Source organism: Phlebotomus papatasi, chromosome 3 (assembly GCF_024763615.1).
Source record: "Phlebotomus papatasi isolate M1 chromosome 3, Ppap_2.1, whole genome shotgun sequence".
NCBI lineage: Eukaryota > Metazoa > Arthropoda > Insecta > Diptera > Psychodidae > Phlebotomus > Phlebotomus papatasi.
The window spans coordinates 5,096,806-5,118,058 of NC_077224.1; the positions used below are offsets into that span (position 1 = coordinate 5,096,806).

Sequence of the window (21,253 nt, forward strand, 5' to 3'; positions counted from 1 at the left end):
GGACCCAGTGGTCAATCCACATATTACAGTATGCTTGGCTGATGCATGACATGAATGTTTAACCTATCACTGTCTCTTATAGGAAATTTATATATAAACCTTAACCTTACACTTATTCGCCCTCAGAAATGCATTCATGCAAGATATATGTATAACTATCCAGTATGGATTCTTGTAAACCTTAAATGTAGTCAATAAATAAATAAATAAAATATTGATATACATTTTAAACTCTCACAACACATATGAGGATGTCAAAATGTCAATGTCACACCAGACTCCGCTGACTAGTCAGTCCAAATGTCATCCATTACTTTCATACCTTACAAACGCATTACAAATTAGTGTGGACTATGCCTTACAATTTGTCAGGCATGACGAAAACAGTTGTGGATTGACCACTGGGGAGACAATATATGACAGATGTCCGCTTCGTAATCCGGATGGGTTTTTTTGAATTTGTCCAACGTTTCGAAAATAAAATAGATTTTTTTTTGTAGAATAAATAATAAAAGTTTTAAAGAAGAATAAAAAGACATAATTAGTGAATTCTATGCTATTATACTTCATTTATCAAACAAAAACATCACAGGATAATTCATTTTCATTTCTGAACAGACATTCATACATGACCTCAAAATTATTTTAAATGTAACCGTGAAGAACTCGTCCGGATTACGCCGATCCGGATTAGAAAGCAGGCACTGTATTTATGTAAGGCATCCTCAAAAGCCATAAAAAATCATCAATAGCTTTCCTATGCCTTACAACTAAGGCTTACGTAGGTGACAAAAGTGTGGTTATACCTTGTTAAACTTCCATAAGCGATAGTGATTAGTAAGGCTTACATGCACTAACATGTAAAACTTATGTAAGGCATCTTTTCGCTACTGGGCACAAAGATAAGATTAGCTTCTTTTAGAAGTAGGCGAAAATATCAGATATCAATTGAGCCCCATAGCTCAAAGTAGCCCCACATCCCTCTAAGCGTCATTTACATTTACTAGGAGGAAAAGTCAATTTTCAAAGCTGCATCAGTTCAAAGGTGCCCCACTTCCCCCTATAACATAAATTGGATTTGAATCTTTAGCTATAACCAAAATATTCTACCGTCACTGGTGAACTATTACTTGACCTTAGACAAAAGGGGAACCACTTTAAAAAAACGACTTTCTATCACAGAAGATATATTTTTATGTAAATTTAAATACTGAATTTTGTTTTATTAACTTATTTACCTACTTTATGAATGTGAGAAGAATGAGTTTAGAATTAAATGCAGTGATACAGTTTTCTCGCATTATGCTAGCAGGTAAACATACTTTTTGAAAAGCAAAAGTCACGTGTTGCCTAAATACTTAATGAAGACAACATTCAGCATTTTATGCTCATGTATGGTAAGTATGTTTGTTATTAAACTTAATGACAACCTTTTTAGTTTCTTTGGAAAGTATACATAAGTAATGTGATATGTATGTATATGTTAATGTGTAAAGTGTTAAAAATTGAATCTGATTCTTTCACACGAGGTTCCAAATTATGTTGTCTACTTTCCATTTTTTCCCGTGAAGAACCCCCATGTTTTGGGCAGAAAATACAGAAAAATCAACAATATATATTCATTTGACGTTATTGAGACGTGATCTCAAAATAAAAAACTACACTTTAAAAACTTCTATATAGTTTTGAACAGAAGACTTTTGTGGTGATCGTGGTTGATCGCTTGGAATTCCATATCCCCACTTCCGAGTGCCCCACAACGAGTCTCTGTTTCTCTCTGTTGGGGCCTCTCTATGGGCCTCACAACAAGTCTTAGGCCGTTCCAACGTTCAGTTTCATTTCGCGATTGCTCGACAGTGCAGTCAGCTTTCCCAAAGTAGCATTTTTTATTTCTTTACATCACAATTGCGGATACATAAGCTCCAACAGTTCCATTTTGGAAAAGCATTGTCTTTTTGAGCAAGTTCGTGTGAGTGCAATGATGAAAATTCACCAATAATTTCTACTTGGTGCCCTCTTAAATCGTGATAGGCATACGAAAAATATTCATTTCTGGTTTTATTTTTGGTTTTGTTTAACAAACAGTCTATATAAATTTTTTTTTTTGTTGTTGCCTCTGTGTCTCGACTTTGCAAAGTGAAAACAGAAAAACTAAAAAAAAGCAACAAATATGGAAGACAATTTGTGCAACCTGTGAAGTTTTATGTTAGCTAAAATAAATGTGTAAGTTTTCCCATAATGTTACTTCTAACTTTAAATCAAAACCAATGGCAAATGTAATGAGACTAAACAGCCTGAAATGAGGTCTCGTGTTGAGTTCTTTTTTTTTAAATGTTGTTTTGGTATAATGTACCAGTGAGAGAGATTGAAAGTGAAGATACAATCTACTGTGAAGATAAATTACATCATATATACATAATATACTGGGCTACAGTGAATTATTCGTTAAATCAGAAAAAAAACCATTTTTAAGTGGAAATACGATATATAAAATAAAATATGCAAAAAAAACACTATTTATATACCTAAAGACTCTTCAAGTGTCTTTTTTGCTTTTTATTTAAATAAAGTAGAATGCTCATACTTAAATTTCTTCCATTAACGTCAAGATGAATTAAATAAGAACTTTTTTTCTGATATTATAAAATAACTAAAAGTTCACTTTCATTAGTCACTTCTCATTAAATATTTATTGAGATATCACAAAAAATTATATTGTGCAAACATCTACTTACACCTTCCAAAGTTTAGGCATATTTTCACGTTGTGCAAATATATCTGTGTACAAATCACAAAAAACAATGTTTTTAGCAGCTTAGCTAAAAAAAAAAAATAAGAAAAAACAAATAAGTCAAGATGCTATTTTTTCTTAAAATTCCTTTAGTCATAAATACGTGCCTTCTATCTTTAAAAAAAAAAGTCACGAAGTAAGTTTATTATAAAGATAATGAATGGAAAATTATTATATTTTTGTCGTAGTTTAGAAAAAAAAATCTCTAAACAAAGTTGTAGATTAAAAGATATAGAGGCAGTGAACAAAAAAACTTGAAATTCTTAGTTGAACATTGATATTTTTGGCAAAAAAAACAAACATTATCAACGCTTATATCAGCAATCGTGCTAACTGACTGCTTTTCAGAAGGCTGTTTGCTCTCCTTAATCACATTTGAATTATAAATATAGGAAGAATAACTAATAATCTTACAGCTACTGCATAAAAAATTATAAAAGCGAATTTTTATACTAGAATAAAAACATTTTCCGCAAGAATGCACAATGTGTATTTAGCACAATTGGTAATATATACACAAGCGACAATATCTTAAGGCTTGTTTATATACTATTTCGAGGTTAACAAATAAATTTAGGAGTGAAATATAAAATTTTGGTTTGTACAAGACCTAAAGTGTACCAAATTCCGGCCAGTTTACAATTCCGGCCACCTTTTTTATTCCTCGAATTTCCATGAATTTTTAGTTTTTACATAATCTAGAGATTATACACGAAGTGAAAAAGACTTTGAAAGAATTCCGGAAGGCAAAGGACTATGAGAATGAAGGTGGCCGAAATAGGTCACCAAAGCTATGTCTACATTTTTATTCATTTTATTAAGAATCATTTTATAGAAAAAAAATGATAAATTGTCTACAAGATTCCAACACTTCTTAAGAAGAAGGAATAAAAATGTCAGATTATATTAAAAATATTACATTTCAAATTTGAGATTTTGGCGCTTGCATGCAAATATGTCGAAATTTGGCACACTTGCCCTAAATCCTGAAAGTATAGTTCAAACTTAAAATAACGTTTAAAATTATTTAAATAGATAGGGGACACTGGGGCAAAATTAGTCAAGGAAGGTATTAGATATTGAGATGTTATAGTTTGCCTTACAAATTTTTAATTTAAAAAAAAAACCTAAAATATTTACAAACTTCATACTACACTTTTTTGTGAATTATACGTAACGAAATATTTCATTCGCCGACTAATTTTGCCCCAGTCTCCCGGAAACACTGTAATTCTTTATTTTCAATTTAAAGTTTATTTAAATTTATTTTTAAGGCAATAATATAGATTTAATTTAGTTTAGTTTTGTGTGGCATGCATTTTACATCAGTTCAATTAGATATTTTTTAAATCATTTAGTTTAAATTCCTTATGGCTCCGGCACACCTTATAGATCAGGAAAATTTCATAAAGTCGAAATGCGAATTCTTTCTTTCCCACATGCTTTGAATATGTCTATCTCATTCTTTTGTACTCTTCTTCTTCTTTTAAACCTCACTCCAAATTCAATTTAGCTCAATCGAATTTGGTATGCGAAAAAATGAGATAGTCATAACCAAAACTTGTGAGAAAGAAAGGGATTCGAATTTCGACTTTATGAAATTTTCCTGATCTAAAGGGTGTGCTGGAGTCATTAGAATTTCTTTTTAAATGCCATAGTGTAAATATGCCAAATTTCGGCATGGTTGCATGCAAGCGCCAAAGTCTCAAGTTTAAAATATAATATTTTTAATACAAATTGATTTTTTTGTTGCTTGTTTTTAAGGAGTGTTGCTTGGAATCTTGTAGACATTTTATCGTCTTTATTTTATCCAAAATCGTTCTTAATGCATTTTGAAATGAATAAAAATGTAAACATAGCTTTTGTGCCCAATTTCGGACACCTTCATCATCATAGTTCCTTGGCTCTTCCGGAATTCTTCCGAAATCTTTTTTATATCATCTCGTTCGTCGAAGCGATATTTTTTGTTACTTTTTTGAGCATTCTAACATCTTTAGAGTATGCAAAAACTAAAAATTCATGGAAATTTCAGGAACAAAACAAGTGGCCGGAATTGTAATCTGGCCGAAATTTGGTACACTTACCCTATGTTCTCTTTGCCAAAGCATGCAGGATATTTCACAGCATTTAATTTTTCATTTCTGCTCAAATTATTTGCTTATTTATACAGTGCCTATTTCAAGGTACCGTAGACTCTCGCTAATTCGGCTCTCTTAAGATCAGGCTACTTTTTAGTTCAGGCGGCAGTTAAATTCGAAAAAAGTTTGTTGACATTTTTCAAGTTTGACTAAAATTATCGAATGAAGCAAAAAATGCGTTTTTCCGCAACGATAATAATAATATAATAATATCGATAATAATAATATTATCAAGGATAATTTAAACACGTAACTAAAACAGTTAATACCGATTGACCGATTTTGAAATTTCAAGTGCTTTTCAAATTTAACTATTTCTAATGTCTATTTATAGTTTATCTAAAGTTTTAGAAAAACCAGGTTTGATAGATTCAATCTATTCATTATTTTTTTCATCACACATGCTAGTAGTCAAGATTTTCATAAAAAATATATAAAATAATAAATTTAAATTTTGAATTATAGGGAAAATTGGGGCACAACCGAACATGGAGTGGCACCGAACAGAAGACTGATTTTTATTTTTAAACTACTTGGACTATGACGATCATTAATATTGCTATAACGACTATGACGATGCATAATGGGCCCAAAAGGAGGCCTGGGTGCAGCGGTTCCACGAGGAACCGGCCCCACTGTAATCTAATGACTATCATTTCTTCAGTGGACAGACATGCCTATAGTATCTACATACAGTGTGTGAAATTCAAATAGGTATATCGAAATTGAAATAGATATGTGGATGGTCGGTGGGTCGGATCAACTTAGTATTATTATGTCAAGTAGAGGTCTACCCAACATCCATTTTTATCGTAGTGACCCGCACTCACTGTCGTCCGTGCGTGCATACTGGCCGTTAATTCAATTTTGTGGTATGAAAAGGTGCGAAATTCAAATAGGTATTTTTATTTTTTAATGTTTCTAGAACCATTCTTTAATAAAAATAGTTTATATTGGCAATAAAATGATCAAATCTGTCTTTTTATTCAAGTTGGACCCTTTCAACAGTAGGAAAATGTTATTTGAAAACTAGAATTTGTGATTGATAGAGGCCATAAGTTTTTATATAATGAAAACGGCTTAATCAAGTCTCTAGGGGAATTAGTGTAAAAATGAAAGCTTTTACGAAGAGGATGAGTCGTTTGGGTAACATTATTTTATCAATTCTTTAAGAAATAGGACTCCTAAGGACGAAAATACTGCACTTTCAAAGGTAATACCATGTTATCTGATATGGAATTGGTTAAAATTTATTGCGAAGCGGTGACTTTTACTTATAAAACTTCTCAAATACTGGAAGGATATTAAAGTACCAATCACTACACGTCGTATCGGACAAATCCTGATGACTAAAAACTGCCTACAGTGAATAAAACCGCTAAAGAAACCACTACTTAAGAAACACCATTTTGCCGCTCTGTTTCATTCAGAAACATAATATGAAAAAAATTAACAAAAATATTAAAGAAAATTTATAAAATAATGATAATACTGAAATAAGTCAGCATGCACTAACTGGGTCGCCTTTTTGCTAATTCACTTTTTAATTAAACCTTTGGATTTAAAATACTTTTTTCACAAGAAAAAAACAATAAATGTTTTCAATCAATTGTCGTTAGCGAAAATATCACTGCTGGAAAATTTTTAGTAAAGAACCCAGCTGGCACAAGATTGAAAAGAGTCGATTACACTCACTTATTTAATGGATAAAAATATTATTTTAAGTGGATTAGTCATAAACGATCCACATAGCGAAGCGCCCGGATTAGCACACTTGACTATATCGAATTTGAGATTTGAATCCTCCTCATTTTATAGAGGAAAGTGCCCATGCTTCGTACGATCCTTAGTATGATCCCCAGTATTTTATAAACTAGGGGAAAGTGTCCAGTTTTTGAAATATATTTCGGAGTCGCATTTATTCAGAAACGTAGGAAAAATTTAGACATTACGAAGCATAGACACTTTCCCCTACAGAGTAGTCAAAGTAAATATCAGTTCTTATTACTTTTATAGTTAAAAAAAAGCTAAATAATGCATGCTACCGCCAAAGAATTTTAATGACGCAAATTAACTTGGAATAATTTTATAGAAGAGAATAATAACTTTATTACCATACTGAGAACCTTAAAATTGAAGCAATTAAAACTCGCAGACATATTTTAATTTCTCACACCAACCGTAAAATCTCACAGTTGTCTTGTCTTTTGTTTTTTCCTAAAAAAAAATCTAGAATTTTAATATTTTTCAATTGTTCACAAGTTCATGACATTTTTAATATTGTCACGGTAACGTGTTAATCCCATATAAAGTAAATTGGAAAAAACGTTGAAACGTCATTTGTATTACGGAGAATTTGCGTTTCTTTTGAGAAGAGATTCCACTGTACATAAATTTTTACTTTGATTAACGCATGATAGCTCTTTTAAATAAAAGACCTTATAAAGTGTTCATACTGGTGGTTGCATTAATATAATACCTTCTTGTACTGTAGAGATTTTTTATATTCATTTTACGTCAGTATCTGGGGCATATCACATATTCTCACCTTTTATATAATACGGGTACAGTATGCAAAGAAGAAATATCAATTAATGCCACAAAAAAATGCATCTATAATGACTAAAAAAGTAAGCTAATCTCATCCAAACTCAATACAATTTGATGAAAAGAGCACAATATCTTTTAATTAATTCAGATATCTCTTGGAGTTGTTTATCATTCTCGTGGTTTTTATTTTTCTTTCATGCGTAGGTATGACAAATAATATTATTACTTAGACAGTTTTTGCAAGTATCAATCATGATCTTAAGAATAAACACTCAAATTATTACATTTAGTAAAAAAACAATTTTTTGTTTACCGGTCTTTAAGTGCGACCTTCGACTTAGGCACGTGGTATTACATTTTATTGGTAAGCTTTCGTACCAAATCGCGATTTAAAGCTGAGATATGTATTTTTTAATAAATTAAGTAATTTAACTTCAATTTCCTAATATTGTACATCAAACGAAAGGATTCGATAACAGCTATCTTAATTCCATAAGATTTTCACAAAATAATGTGTATTTTAATAACTATTACAACATTTTCCGAGTTGTAACATATTTTTCCTGAGCTGTCATATCAAAAGCTCAGGATAAGACCCGAACAACTCGAGTTTTCCCACGCTGCCAAAAGACCCGGCTGGTCACGCATCATTTGTCAAAATTGTTTTGATATCATTCCCCATACGCATCATATCTATGTATACCAATTGTACCAAGTAATTTTTTCAAGACATTTTAACACTTTAAAACCCGAGCCAAAAAATCACGTAAAATACCAAATTGGCATAAAATGCCAGTGCAGATATTCTCCACAAAAAAGCAATTTTTCAATAGTTTTTCGTTCCGTAAGACTTCTACAGCAGTTCTAGGACTCATAAATTATTTTTTTTAATAAATAGTTTCCCATTTTCCTTGTTATTTTTTATATAAATTTTGTGAAAATTGACAACAAATGCCAAAGTAAATTTTTACAGATTTTCGTAGCAAAAAGGCAATTTCTATTGAATTTCCCTTTTCCTAGCAATTTGTGCAAGAATCTTAGAACTCATCTATATATTTTCCTATAAAATTTTCAAATTCTCATGTATAGTTTGTGCTTTTGTTTAAGAAAATTTTATGTGAAATTCCAACTGGAAATCGAAAAAGAAAAACAAAGCGAAAAGTGAATTTTCACCTTATTTTTTTACATTACCATTAGGTCTTATATTACTTAATTTTTAATAATTATTTTAACATTTTCACGTATTTCTTGCGATTTTTTCGAATCGTAACAAAACTCAAAAATATTAACATTTTTTAGGTTATGTAGTAAAGCCATTCAAATGTCCATTTCGGATGCCAACTCCATATCAAAAAAGTGGCATTTTACGCCAATTTGGTATTCTACATCCATTTTTTGGTTTTTTCCCAATTTTTTAAATAATAAAAAAGTTAATAACTATTTTTTTTCTACTAAACGAAAGCGAATTAAATTCTCTATACATTAGTGTTATCACTTTAGTATAATATTGAATGAAATTTCTACTATGAAGCTCCAAACTTAAAATTGAAGTAAAACGCCACTTTGGGTTTTAAAGTGTTAAAAAATCAATTAATTGCAATTTCGAACACATGTGATATGAGAACAAAAGTTCGATTAGCATTGACAGGTTTCAAACTCACGCGTGACAATTCCACGACAATTACAGAATTCTCCCTGTGGGAACTGTAGTGAGGGGAGATGTCGATCAGTTGGTGTGTGTCTAGGATGGGGAATTGGAAGAGGAAGAAGAAGAAGAAGTGAAGTGTGGAATGGCGGCTAATTATCCGAAAGGACATGTAGAAGACATTCATGTGAAAATTGATTAATAAAAAGATAGAATTATCGAACCAAGAGGAAGTGTTTCAGTGAATTAGGATTCCCAGGACGGGTAACCACACCAACTATAGGTCTTATATTATTTAATTTTTATTATTTTCAATTTTTGACATATTTCTTGTTATTATTTCAAACCTATTTTCAAGCGACAAAGCCTATTAAAAGTTAACAAGGAGAAGTTTGCTGCATCAATTAGCATTTTGTTGCTTTTATCCAGTTTTTGCAACACTTGCAATACTCGAGAACCTCAAAAAATATCAAGATATTAGTAATATTTGATAAATAATTGCAATATTCGCAAAATTTATATTCTGGATTAAATCGTGAAATTTTCTTTGGTCTTTATAATAAAAGCCATTCAAATGTCCATTACAGCTGTCAAACTCCGGATAAAAAATGCTAGCATTTTATGCCTATTTCGTATTCAATTTCCGCTTTTTAGTTTTTGATCCATTTTTTTTTTAATTTTATAGAAGATTTATTAACTATTATTAACTATATTAGTTATTAACTAGTTATTGCCAAATTGAAGACTATACATATTTGCAGCCAAATAATAGCTTATCTTTTGTCGTGAAATCAGCCGGGATACTTTTGACAAGCAAAATGATGACGTCACACGGTCGAGTTATGCGGCTCTTATCCTGACTAAATTGAAAAATGGAGTGCGATTTTGCTCTTTTAGAAAAAGTGCTATAACTTTGGGAATAATTTATTTTCAGGTATAATATTCACAGGGGAAGTAGAGGGTGTCAAGGAGTACCCGAAAAGCGAAAAAACGAATTTTGCAAAAAATCGAGTTGTTCGGATCTTATTCTGAGTGATCGAAATAATCTGTGAAATTTTGTTAGGGCTCCTCTTGAAACTTTTCTTGAATGTTTGAATAGATATTTTTTTAGAATTTTCAGGTGAATTTCAATATTTGCTTCTCTCTGATTGCCATATAAAGTGAGCGGGACAAAAGTTTTATTTTTGTGTGAAAAACCTTCGTATTCATCGGCTCTATTAATCTTTCTTCATCGCCTCAAAAATATTTATATTGTGAGTTATCATGAGATGGACAAACTGGACAAACTCTGAGGTATTCTTAAGAAATTCATGGTGTGAAAAAATCTTTATTGCATTATTCTTTTATTGTGAAGTTTAGTAATCTCCATCAAGGACAATCAGCAGAACACGCGGTATACTAGTTTGAGTAAAATAAAAAAGAAAAGATCTTATAAGAAAGACTACTTAGCAAGAAGATGATGCTAGAAAAAACTCGTTTTCTCTGAACAGTCTGATTTTCACCAATTACATTTTAAAGAAACCAGTTTCATTGCAAATAACAAAAATTGTTCGAAGGTTGAAATAAAACTTACTGAACACCCAACATGTGAAGTCCACATAAACGTAGTTTCGATCCGACTAAAGATTAAAAAGAATCACTACAAAATTATCCAACAATATACTGAAATTATTTTGCACTCAGCTGTTCCTATGTTTTTCATGTAGGCCGATCAATTAAATGAATTAAACATATGAATAATACATTTAAAAAAAAATCTATGTTGTGCTGAAAAGAGTAATAAAACTTGAGATAAGGATAATTGGAGCCTATAAATAAAATGTTTGTCTATTTTAAGAAATTAATTGAAGCATTTGAATCCCATTTGTTGCCTAATTATACTTCCTCTTAGAATTTTTTTCAATGTAAATTTTATTTAAAATCTTAAATTAATGCTTTTTCTCAAAACATGTTTATTTTCTTCAAATTGCATCATTCATCTTACTAAATGAAACTGAGGATGATTTGTAATCATCATTAAGATGACGATCATGATTAAATATTTGCATTTATCAACTCAAGTCAGAAAAATTGTTGATGTAGATTCTCCACTTACTCTTAATCTAACTGAAAACAAAATCCTCCCAAACTCTAAAATAACTATAAAAAAAAAGCCATGCGTCATCCTGGCAGCAAGATCTTAAAATTTAAAGATTACAAATAACAAGGCAATTACAATATTTGGCAAATTTTATTTACACATAACACATGCATGCTAATTCTGAAAACACTAAAAAAAACTTATTACATTCTCATCTAATCGCATTATTTTAGAAAATGTTACAAACTGCTCATGGCTTATGTACACATATTTGTAGTTCAAATGCTATATTAATTAGTCTGCCATAAAAAATACATTAAACTTGATGTCAATCAAAGGTTATCACTTCTAAACGCTATCTTTTGCGCTACTTTAAAGCTTTAGTGGAAGTACCTAATGCGACACACAAACCCAGAGAAAACCAGCGGTCATTCATTCATAAATAATTATCACTTTGAGACTTTGGGAAATTTTATAGGAGTATTCAACTTTGCAATCATTTTTTTATTGATAGCTACGACTTTTATCTTAAATAAATATTTCCTGAATTTTGAAATAAGTCTTTAAAGGGGTTCCCCTAGGGAGCCAAAAATTAGATTATTTTGTTATTTTTTGGAAGACAGAAAAATAGTCGTATTTCTTGAAATTTTTGGTATATTGTTATACCGGGCCTGGTCAAAGTCCTAAACGCCAAAATCGCAAATGTCAAAATCCCTAATGACAAAATCCTGAATGGGGCAAAATCTCGAATGGGTCCAAGTCGAAATCACGAAAGCCAAAATACCGAATAGTCAGCATCCCAAATTGATAAAAACCTGAGAAGTAAAAAACCTGAAAAGTCAAAGTCACGAAAGCTAAAATCCCCCAATGCCAAAATCACTAACACCAAAAAAGTTGAAATCTCGAAATCCAAAATTCCGTAAATGTCGAGATTCCAAATTGATGAAAACCCTGAAAGGTTAAAATCCCGAAAGCACAACTCGTCGAGTGACGAAATCCTGAATGAGTCAAAATTCCGAAAGCCAAAATTCCGCAAACCCAAAATCCTCACTGAGGCAAAATCTCGAAAGCCAAAATCCTGAAAAGTCAAAATCCAGAAAAGTCAAAATCCCGAAAAGGTAAAGTCCCACAAAGCCAAAAAAAACAAACGCCCAAATCTCGAAAAGGCAAAATCATGAAAAGCCAGAATGGTTGAAATCTCGAAAGCCAAAATCCCGAAAGTGTCGAGATCCCAAATTGATATAAAATTTGAAAAGTCAAGATACCGAAAGCCAAAATCCCTAACGCCGAAATCCTGAGTGAGTCAAAATTTCGAAAGCCAAAATCCTGAAAAGTCAAAATCTCGAAAAGGTGAAGTCCCGCAAAGCCAAAAAAACCGAATGCCAAATTCTTGAAAAGCAAAAATAGTTGAAATCTTTAAAGCCAAAACCTCGAAAGTGTCGAGATTCCAAAGTGAAAAACCTGAAAAGTCAAAATCCCGCTAAGCTAAAAACCCGAACTCCAAAATCTCGAAAAGCCAAAATACTAAAATCCAGAATAGGTCAAAATTCCGATCGTAAAAAACCCGAAAAGCCCAAAACCCGAATTCTTAAAAGTGTCATAGGTACTCCTAACAGCACCTGTGCTGACTGAAAGTAAAGGGAAATTTTTTGTGTTCTGAAAAATCATTCCTAACATTATCCTCCGAATCATTTCGACCCTATCATTCCGAACCCGAATGGGTTTTGACCATTCGGGATTTCGGCTTTCGGGAATTTGGTTTTTTGAGATTGCGACCGATACGGGATTTTACCTTTCGGAATTTTGACTTTTTGAAATTTAATTTTAAATTTAATTTTAATTTTAATTTTTTTTTAAATATTTAATTTTAAATTGTCAAATGTACTTAAGCCTCAAATTACAAAGCCAAATAGCTATAAAAACAAACCGAATTAGAAATGTTAAAGCTCTTTAAATTGACTTTAAATAACATGAAGATAATTAGTCTATAAAATATTAATTTTTGCAAATGTTCAATTGGTCGCGAATCTTAATTTCTTAATTTTCCGTTTTTAAAAAAATATTTAGACATGCAATAAAATTTTATAATTCAAAAATTAGAATTTGGTTTTGCTGCCTAAATCCTGCAGACTTTTAAAGCTGGTCCCAAGGCCTTTTAAACTTTTAAATACTGTTTTTTTCCTGAGCCTTCAGCTTAAAATATAGGAAATTTTTATTTCTGTAATTAAATATTTAATTGAACTTTTAAAATTTTGTTACTTCAGATGGGATTGAGACAATTTATTTCTTTTGCACTGATATAACTTCATTCAATTTAGATTTAAATGTAAATTACAATTTAATCCATCTTAAAGACAGTATTACAAAATAAGCATAAGTTCAAAAACTTCAAAAAATAATTGTAATTTCTTTGTAAATAAGTTTTTATTGTATTTTTTTTAAATGTACCTCAAATAATTTAATTGCAAGAAGAATAAACATTTTTCTTCAAGTAATTAGCAATTTCATTAGCAAAAAAAATCAAATTGGTCAAAATTGTCAGTAAAAAATTAATTTGTCTCAGTAGAAATATCAATTTTGACCGGTAAAAAACTAAAAAGAGATAAGAAGTCCCTAAAAAACCAAATTAATAATGCCAACATGGTTCAAAACTTCATAATATTCTTCCGTTTTATATAAATTTTCGTTATTACTGATCTGTTTATTTAAAATTCTGAATAATCTGCTGTTCCTGAAAACTGCGATTAACCCAAGTCTTTGCGATACTTATCTAATGCCCTAGATACACTTACGACTTAAGCCGAGATACGACTTAGTGGAATATGATAGAAATGAAGTCTAGCCATTATTTCGACTATAATTTCACTAAGCGGTCTCTCGGCTAATCCTCAGGTCTGTCAAAGCCCTAACTTTTTCATTTTTGATCCTATTTTCTATTTTTGTTTCTCTTTTTTAGTCCCTGTAATATTGATACAAGCTATCATAAATATATTATCACCGGCTTATACGTTATGAATGAGATTCTTCAACATATTTCCCTAGAGATTGGTTGTCATTTTCGCAGATTAATTTTTGTATAATTTTCCATGAAGACATGTTCAGTCAAGGACTAATTTTCTTAAATAAACAAATATTAAATACTCATTTTTATCAGAATTTTTATTAGAGGAGATAAAAATTCTCATTATTTTTAATGTCAGAAAATTTTTGATGACCTTGCGTTCTTGGACTAATATGTAATTGCAATAGAATTGCTTGAAATTCTTCTGAATGTAGAAAGATACTATTATCACGTATTCTCACGTTTTTAGCGTTAACCGAGAAAACTCGAAAATTTGAAATAATGAACAAGAATTCATTCACATGAACAAGAAAATCACGTTTCTAGCTTTATGTAAAGATAATAAACAAATAAAGAAATACATAGGAAGATCGCTAAAGAATAAAAAAAATCTTACTAATAAAAACTCCATTAAAACGAGATAATGAGAATTATTGAGGTTTTTTTCGAATTTAGTTAAATTTTGTTGTTATTTTGTGCAGAAAGAAAGCGTCAATCAGGATGAGTCATACCTAATCTTCAATCGTCAACAAGGAAGTAATAGGATAAATTCTTAACTCTGATCTATAGAATAGAATTAGGATCCTCTCGCGGCCCAGACAAGTGTTCTATCTTTTGATCTTATAAGAGATACCCCTTCTGATTGATAATTCCGTTGATTTAATGTATAATTAATTTTTAAAGCAATTGCATTCAGCTCAATAAATTCTTTCAGTCTAACAAAAATTCTCTAAATTCAATAGTTTGCAGAACATTTCACTAAATACAACAAGATTTAGACTGAAATATGTAATCATCTTTATCGGTGCGAAAATCAAAATTCCGAAGAAATAAAATCCCGAATGGATTCAAATCGAAATCCCGAAAGCGAAAATCCCGAAAAGCCAAAACCCTGAATAAGCCAAAATCTCGAATGGGTTAAAATCGAATTCTCGAAAGCCAAAATCCCGAACGGGACAAAATTTTTAATGGGTCGAAATCGAAATTATGAAAGCTAAAATCTCGAATGGGTCGAAATCCCAAATTGGTTAAAATCCCGAAAAATCAAAATAAAAAAGCAAAATTCCGAATGAGTCCAAATCGAAATCTCAATGTCAAAATCCCGAATGAGTTGAAATCGCAAATTGGTCAAAATCCCGAATTGGCCAAAATCCCAAAGGGATGAAAATCCCGAATAGCTAAAGTTTCAGGTAATAATTTCGAAATCGCAGAAAATTTCCTTTTGATACCTAATAAAAATAAAGGGATTGATGTTCGACTTCAAATTCAGACCTGAGGCGCATAACGTCCTTAGCTTTATAAAGTTGCAATTGCATTATTTTATTTAACTTTAAAATTTCAGCTATTCAGGATTTTAACCCATTCGGGATTTTAGCCAGTTCGGCCTTTCGATATTTTGGCTTTGGCTTTTCGGATTTTTGTCTTTTTGGGACTTAATTCAAGATTTTGGCTATTCGGGAGATTGACCCATTCCAAATTCCATAAGTTCCATAAAATTCGATTTTTTATAAATATATTTCTTAATTAATTGACCGATAACCCTTTCCAGGAAATGTAAAGTAAATGAATATAGCTATTAAAATATATATTCTCACGCATCAGATTAGTTAAGGAACAAGAAGAATCGAATACGAATCTTGCGTCACCTGAAGCTTTAAAACTTTCCGCTATCGTTGTATAAATCTCAAATGAATTGGAAGTATAGTAACAATGTTTTCAAGATCTGATAAATGCTAATTTTTGCTAAATAAAATAAATCTGAATTACTTAAGATTCTTAATCAATTTAGTGTTTCATAAGCTCCCCTTCTGTCATAAAGATTTAAAATCTCTATCGCAGAATACGAATCAACTTTTCGAGGTTGCTTTACGGAAGGACTTACGAATATTTATCTCAAAATCAAAGAGGACAAAAATAAGTGCGTAATCATCTCAGACTATGTCTGACAAGATAATAGCATGAGAATCTTACAGGTAGTCAAATCTTTTCTTTACAATGTTGTTTAAATGTTGATATTGTTGCGCTTCATTGATGAATGCATGCAAAAGATGTCAGAATCATCATTTAAATAACATTAATTTGTAAACTTACTGACATCCTCGTCTAGCCACTATTATTATGACTATGATAAATGAGAAAAAAAATGTACTAATATTTATTTTCTTTTTTTTTAACAAATATAATTGCAAGTAATTTTTTTTGCCACTTGGAACTATCTTATTTACAATGTAAATGATAAATGCCCTACAATCAAGGTGAAAGACTTCATTACAAATCATCTCTAAGGTGCACGTCTCGAAACATTAGTCACACAATTATCTCATAGATTGCAATATGAAGTTTTCTATTTTTTTTTTCAAAATGGAAAAACTAAAGCCTATTATAGGCAATAAATGACGATAATAGATAATACATGTTTTATATAAACATGGATTGTCTTTGAATATGCTAAAGTTGATTTAATGTATGAAATATGGGGCAAAATCAAGGGGTTACTCAAATTTAGAATAGTGACACATTTTTTCGTTCGAATCACTCGTAAGATTCTAATAGAATCTAAAATAATATTCCTTCAAGAATAAATGGAAGCAAATGGAATCACAGAATTATTCTTACTGAATATTCCGAGATAGGGGAAAGTACTCTCGCTTCGAATGTTCATGCCTTCGAATTATGTGAATTTTGTTTAATTTTTCCTAAGAGGCCTACACATTTCTATTGAATATTAGTTAGCTTATTATCTATCATTGATAATTTCGTGATAATTAGGTGTAAGTTTCTTAGGAAAAATAAAGGAAAATTCACGTTATTCAAAGGCATGAACGTTCGAAGAGAGAGTACTTTCCCCTACATTACAGATTTCTATGGATTTTTTTTCCAAAGAAGATTGGGACATTTTCAACTAAAACAACAATCATGGAATATGTCTCATTCGAAAAGAAATATGATTTTTCCCGTGTCGAATGTAAGGTAAAAGATCCAGTCAGCAAATGCGGTTAAGGGAGACCCCCGGTATACCAAGAACAAAATTGTGAATTGTGAGGCGCTATATTTTGTCTAATTGTTCAATAATTTGCATAGATTAAGGTGCAAATTATTTAGGATTGATAAGAGGCTCTATTTAGAGGGAAGGATGAAACTATAATTTTAGCAAGATAGGAGCCAAATGGGAGAACTATCCCCAAAAGAAATCGTTTTGTTTTTCGAAAGCAGAGAACAAAAGTTTCCTCAAAAATTTTTAAAAATAAGCTTAATTATTATGACTTTAAGCTTAATCAAAAATCTATAACATGAAAAGGGAATATAAGGGAAGAGTACCCCGGATCGGAATGTTAAGAGACATGCTCGATGTTTAGTTGAAAATATAAGCCTCAAAATACTATTTGGTATTTTTGTGTCTGCTAATCGGTATACTAGTGATTCATTTAACTATATTCGCGCATTTGAATTTTAAATTTTAAGAATAAATTAATAAAAAAAATAAATGTAATTGCAATGATGTACTCTGTACCTCGGTTCGTCACAAATTTAATCAGGTTTATTACGGAAAATTGGTTTTAAAAATTAAATCTAGACTAATGCACTGCATTCTTATGAGAGTAAATGGTGAAAAGTAGCTAATAATTTTTAAAAATTCATTTGAATTGGTGCGACAATCTGATAGTAACCTGACGATCCGAGGAACACTGCCGATCGCTGGTGCTCTTCCCTTACTTACGATTTGTTTTTCAAGGAAATTGCTGTATCGATTTAAGCGATTTTGGAAGATTTAGATAAAGTGTACAAAGGGATCTGACTAATCTTCCGTCTCATGATCATCATCATCATTTTCAACCGGTTATCCCTAGGGATAGGTCGCGGGCCCATGACATCTAAATATTAACAGCCCACGCTTGTCGATCCTCCGCCACTTTAGGAAGAAGTTCAGGTTCAATCCCAAAAGCGCTCTAAAGCAAGATTCTGAATTTGATTCAGCCACCTTGACCTAGGTCTGCCTAGACGTCGACGCCTCCTCACAATGGCATGCATAACTTTTCTGGGGAATCTTTTTCAAAACCGTCTCTACAGAAATTTTGAAATTCTCTTAAGCTTAAGTTTATTTCTTAAAATTAAAGATACATTGTAATATATTTCCTTGTATAAACTTATTCGTAAGTGATCTAAGATTATTTTGCGTTAGACTTTAGAAGGTAACCTGGAGTGCAATATGATTTTAAGTGTAATGTGTACCATGGTTAATATGAAGAATAGTATGGATTTCCTATACGGTTCTTCCACTCCTGAAAAGAATTATTTGCTTAGAGTTTATCGCAAATTATTTCAGGACTTCTTCACTTAAAAATGTTTTATCTTTGAAACCGGTTTTACAATCCGTTAATCGGTTTCAGAACCATTCAAAACCGGTTAACCCGGTAATTTGGAATCAAAAGGGAAAGGTTTTGCAGCTTCGTAAAAGTTTTTTTTTTCCAAGTTACTAAATGAATTTCATCCATGACCATATATCGTCGGCTGCAAAGAAGACTATTGTAAGTCTAAAATGTAAACTTTACAGGAGAGAGCTTTAACGTTTGACAGCTAAAATTTATTTTTATTAATTTTACTGAAATTAATATACTTTCAGCTTTTAAAACTATTGTATTATAGGAGAGACTGGGGCAAAAGTTGTCAGAACGCATATTTAATTCTTTCACGATCTCTGAGACAACTTAAACGTTTTATAATGAGCATATTATTATAGGAAATTTACTGCTCTACAACATTGTAAAAGACTATTTTCCTCTATCTCGAAAGAAATGTGATTTTCAAATCATTTTCAAAAAGTTGATTTTGTGGAGATTCTCAAAATTGCTGGGGCAAATTTTGTCAGTCTTCGGATAATTTGTGACGTTTCCTCTATTATAAATTTATTCCTCTACAACTTTGTCGAAGATAATTTTTTTCTATATTAACGAGAAATGTGCTTAAATTGAGCTAATCAGTATTGATGATATTTTCTGTAAGCCAAATATTCTAAAAATAAGGCTTAAAATTTCATTATTTTCTTATTTTACATAATCCTTCCTCGAATCCCTTGAAACTTTGTAAGTTTAAGAAGGTTCATGAAGGCTATCTTATCTATAATACAAATTTCAAGTCTCAGTCTCTTTTATTTTAGAAAATAATGAATATTGAAATTGTCGTTTTGACAAATTTTGCCCCAGTCTCCCCTAGATGAAAGTCCCAGCTAGGCAGTGATGCGCAAATTTTTGTATTCAGTGTAATGTTTCCGGGGAAACTGAGGCCTACATAGTAGGGTGTTTCAACGAGGAAAAAAATTTTTTGGCACTATTCTCACGGTGCTGTATTTGGTGAGACTAGAAAGTTTTTCTTCGACTATCTTATGATCAGACGCCGTTTAGAGATAGCTGGACGACCCTCTCTGTAATGTAAAATCAGAAATATGTTCTACAGAGAGGGTCGTTCAGCCACCTCTAAACAGCGTCTGATCATATGGTCGTAGAAGAAAAACTTTCTTGTCTCATCAAATACAGCACCTTGATAATAGTGCCAAAAAGTTTTTTCCTTGTTGAAACGCCCTACTACATAAGTGGGCAAAATATTGTACGAAGCTGAGCAAATTAGGGCAGCTTCGTAAAAATCGTCACTAGATTTTCATTTTCCTGTTGGGGAAAATCCAAGGATTTCCAGGAATTTAGTGAGGCAGAATTATGAACCAAATAAAAGATTTTTTTTATATAGTGATATAATTAATTTAGCTTCTCTGGCATTAAGTAAAAAATCTTAAATCTTGAACATAATTTTCCGTACGAAGCTGCACAATCTCCCCCTATTTAGAATCATTGCAATCACATTGGAATCCCATGGAATAAACGGAATATGGACAGAAATTTTCGATTTTGATTAACCCCTTGGGCAAAATTTACTATATATTTATATCATTTCCTTATGGTTTAATTTACCAATGTGTATTATCTTTAGGAAGTTTTTTTGGATGTGAATTTTCCATTTCCTTTTAGGGTTTAATTTTTTTTAATAGTGTTTCTTAGAAAAACCAATTAATTAGCATTATGAGGCATTTTATAAAAAATATGTTTTCTCGTTCTTCTTCTTTCAGAACACGGAAACTATAGGCGGCAAAAAGGAATTGTGATACTATCTTACATGTAATTCATTATAATTTTTGATAAGAATATTTACTGGGTAGCTTACTAAATACAGTGTTGAAAGAAAATGACTTGTGATTTAAGAGGAATGCTCAATGTTGCGCAAATCAAGGCCCTCCTCTGGAAAAATGTTCTCGTCCGAATACGACAGCCAGTAAGTTCCGTCTTTATATAAAATATTTATATATCGTATGATTGAAATAAAAAAAACCCTGAATTATATGCTCATCATGAAGTACATAAACAACTTTTTTTTTCATCCACATATTTTTACGCAAATTGTAGCTGATGACCATTGTGCAGTATATGTGGCCATGTCTTGTATTTATGGCGCTATATACTGCACGACAACGCTTCGAATCCACCCAAGAGGATGCATGTCAATTCCCAACAAGACAACTCCTAACATCCAATCAATTTCTGCACTCAATGCACTCCTACATCTGTACCATCGAGAATAAATGCCTTCCTGTTGAAGACTATCAAGAAATTTCAACTTTTACGGATGCTCCGTGAGTTGATCTCTCTCTCTTTCGTGCAATAATTTTGTCATTATCTATTGTTGCATAATGGAAATGGCCATTTGGTGTAATTGCAATTATTTGTTACATTGCAGAATAACACCAGTCCTCAACATCGTTCAACTATTCCTCAATGAAGCATCACTGTACGATGCTGTGATGGATCTATCGGAAAAGTTAGAATTCATTCCGGCAATTATTGCAATAGCGACAAATAAAAAATTTCCTATTTTGGAAGGTAATAATTTTCTCTACCTCTTCGTGATATTCCATTTTGCAATTTCAGTAGAATTAATTGAAATG

At 31.3% G+C, this 21,253-nt stretch overlaps 1 protein-coding gene across 1 annotated transcript in view; it reads left to right on the forward strand.

The window, feature by feature from the left end:
* Positions 1-1,796: 1,796 nt before the first annotated feature.
* Positions 1,797-21,253, forward strand: part of LOC129806529 (glucosylceramide transporter ABCA12) — a 39,053-nt gene continuing 19,596 nt past the window's right edge. The window contains exons 1-4 of the mRNA XM_055855173.1: positions 1,797-2,223; positions 20,381-20,583; positions 20,715-20,941; positions 21,046-21,188. Of these exons, the coding sequence (XP_055711148.1) occupies positions 20,497-20,583; positions 20,715-20,941; positions 21,046-21,188 (457 nt within the window). The 5' untranslated portion in view covers positions 1,797-2,223; positions 20,381-20,496. The remainder of the gene's footprint in view (positions 2,224-20,380; positions 20,584-20,714; positions 20,942-21,045; positions 21,189-21,253) is intronic.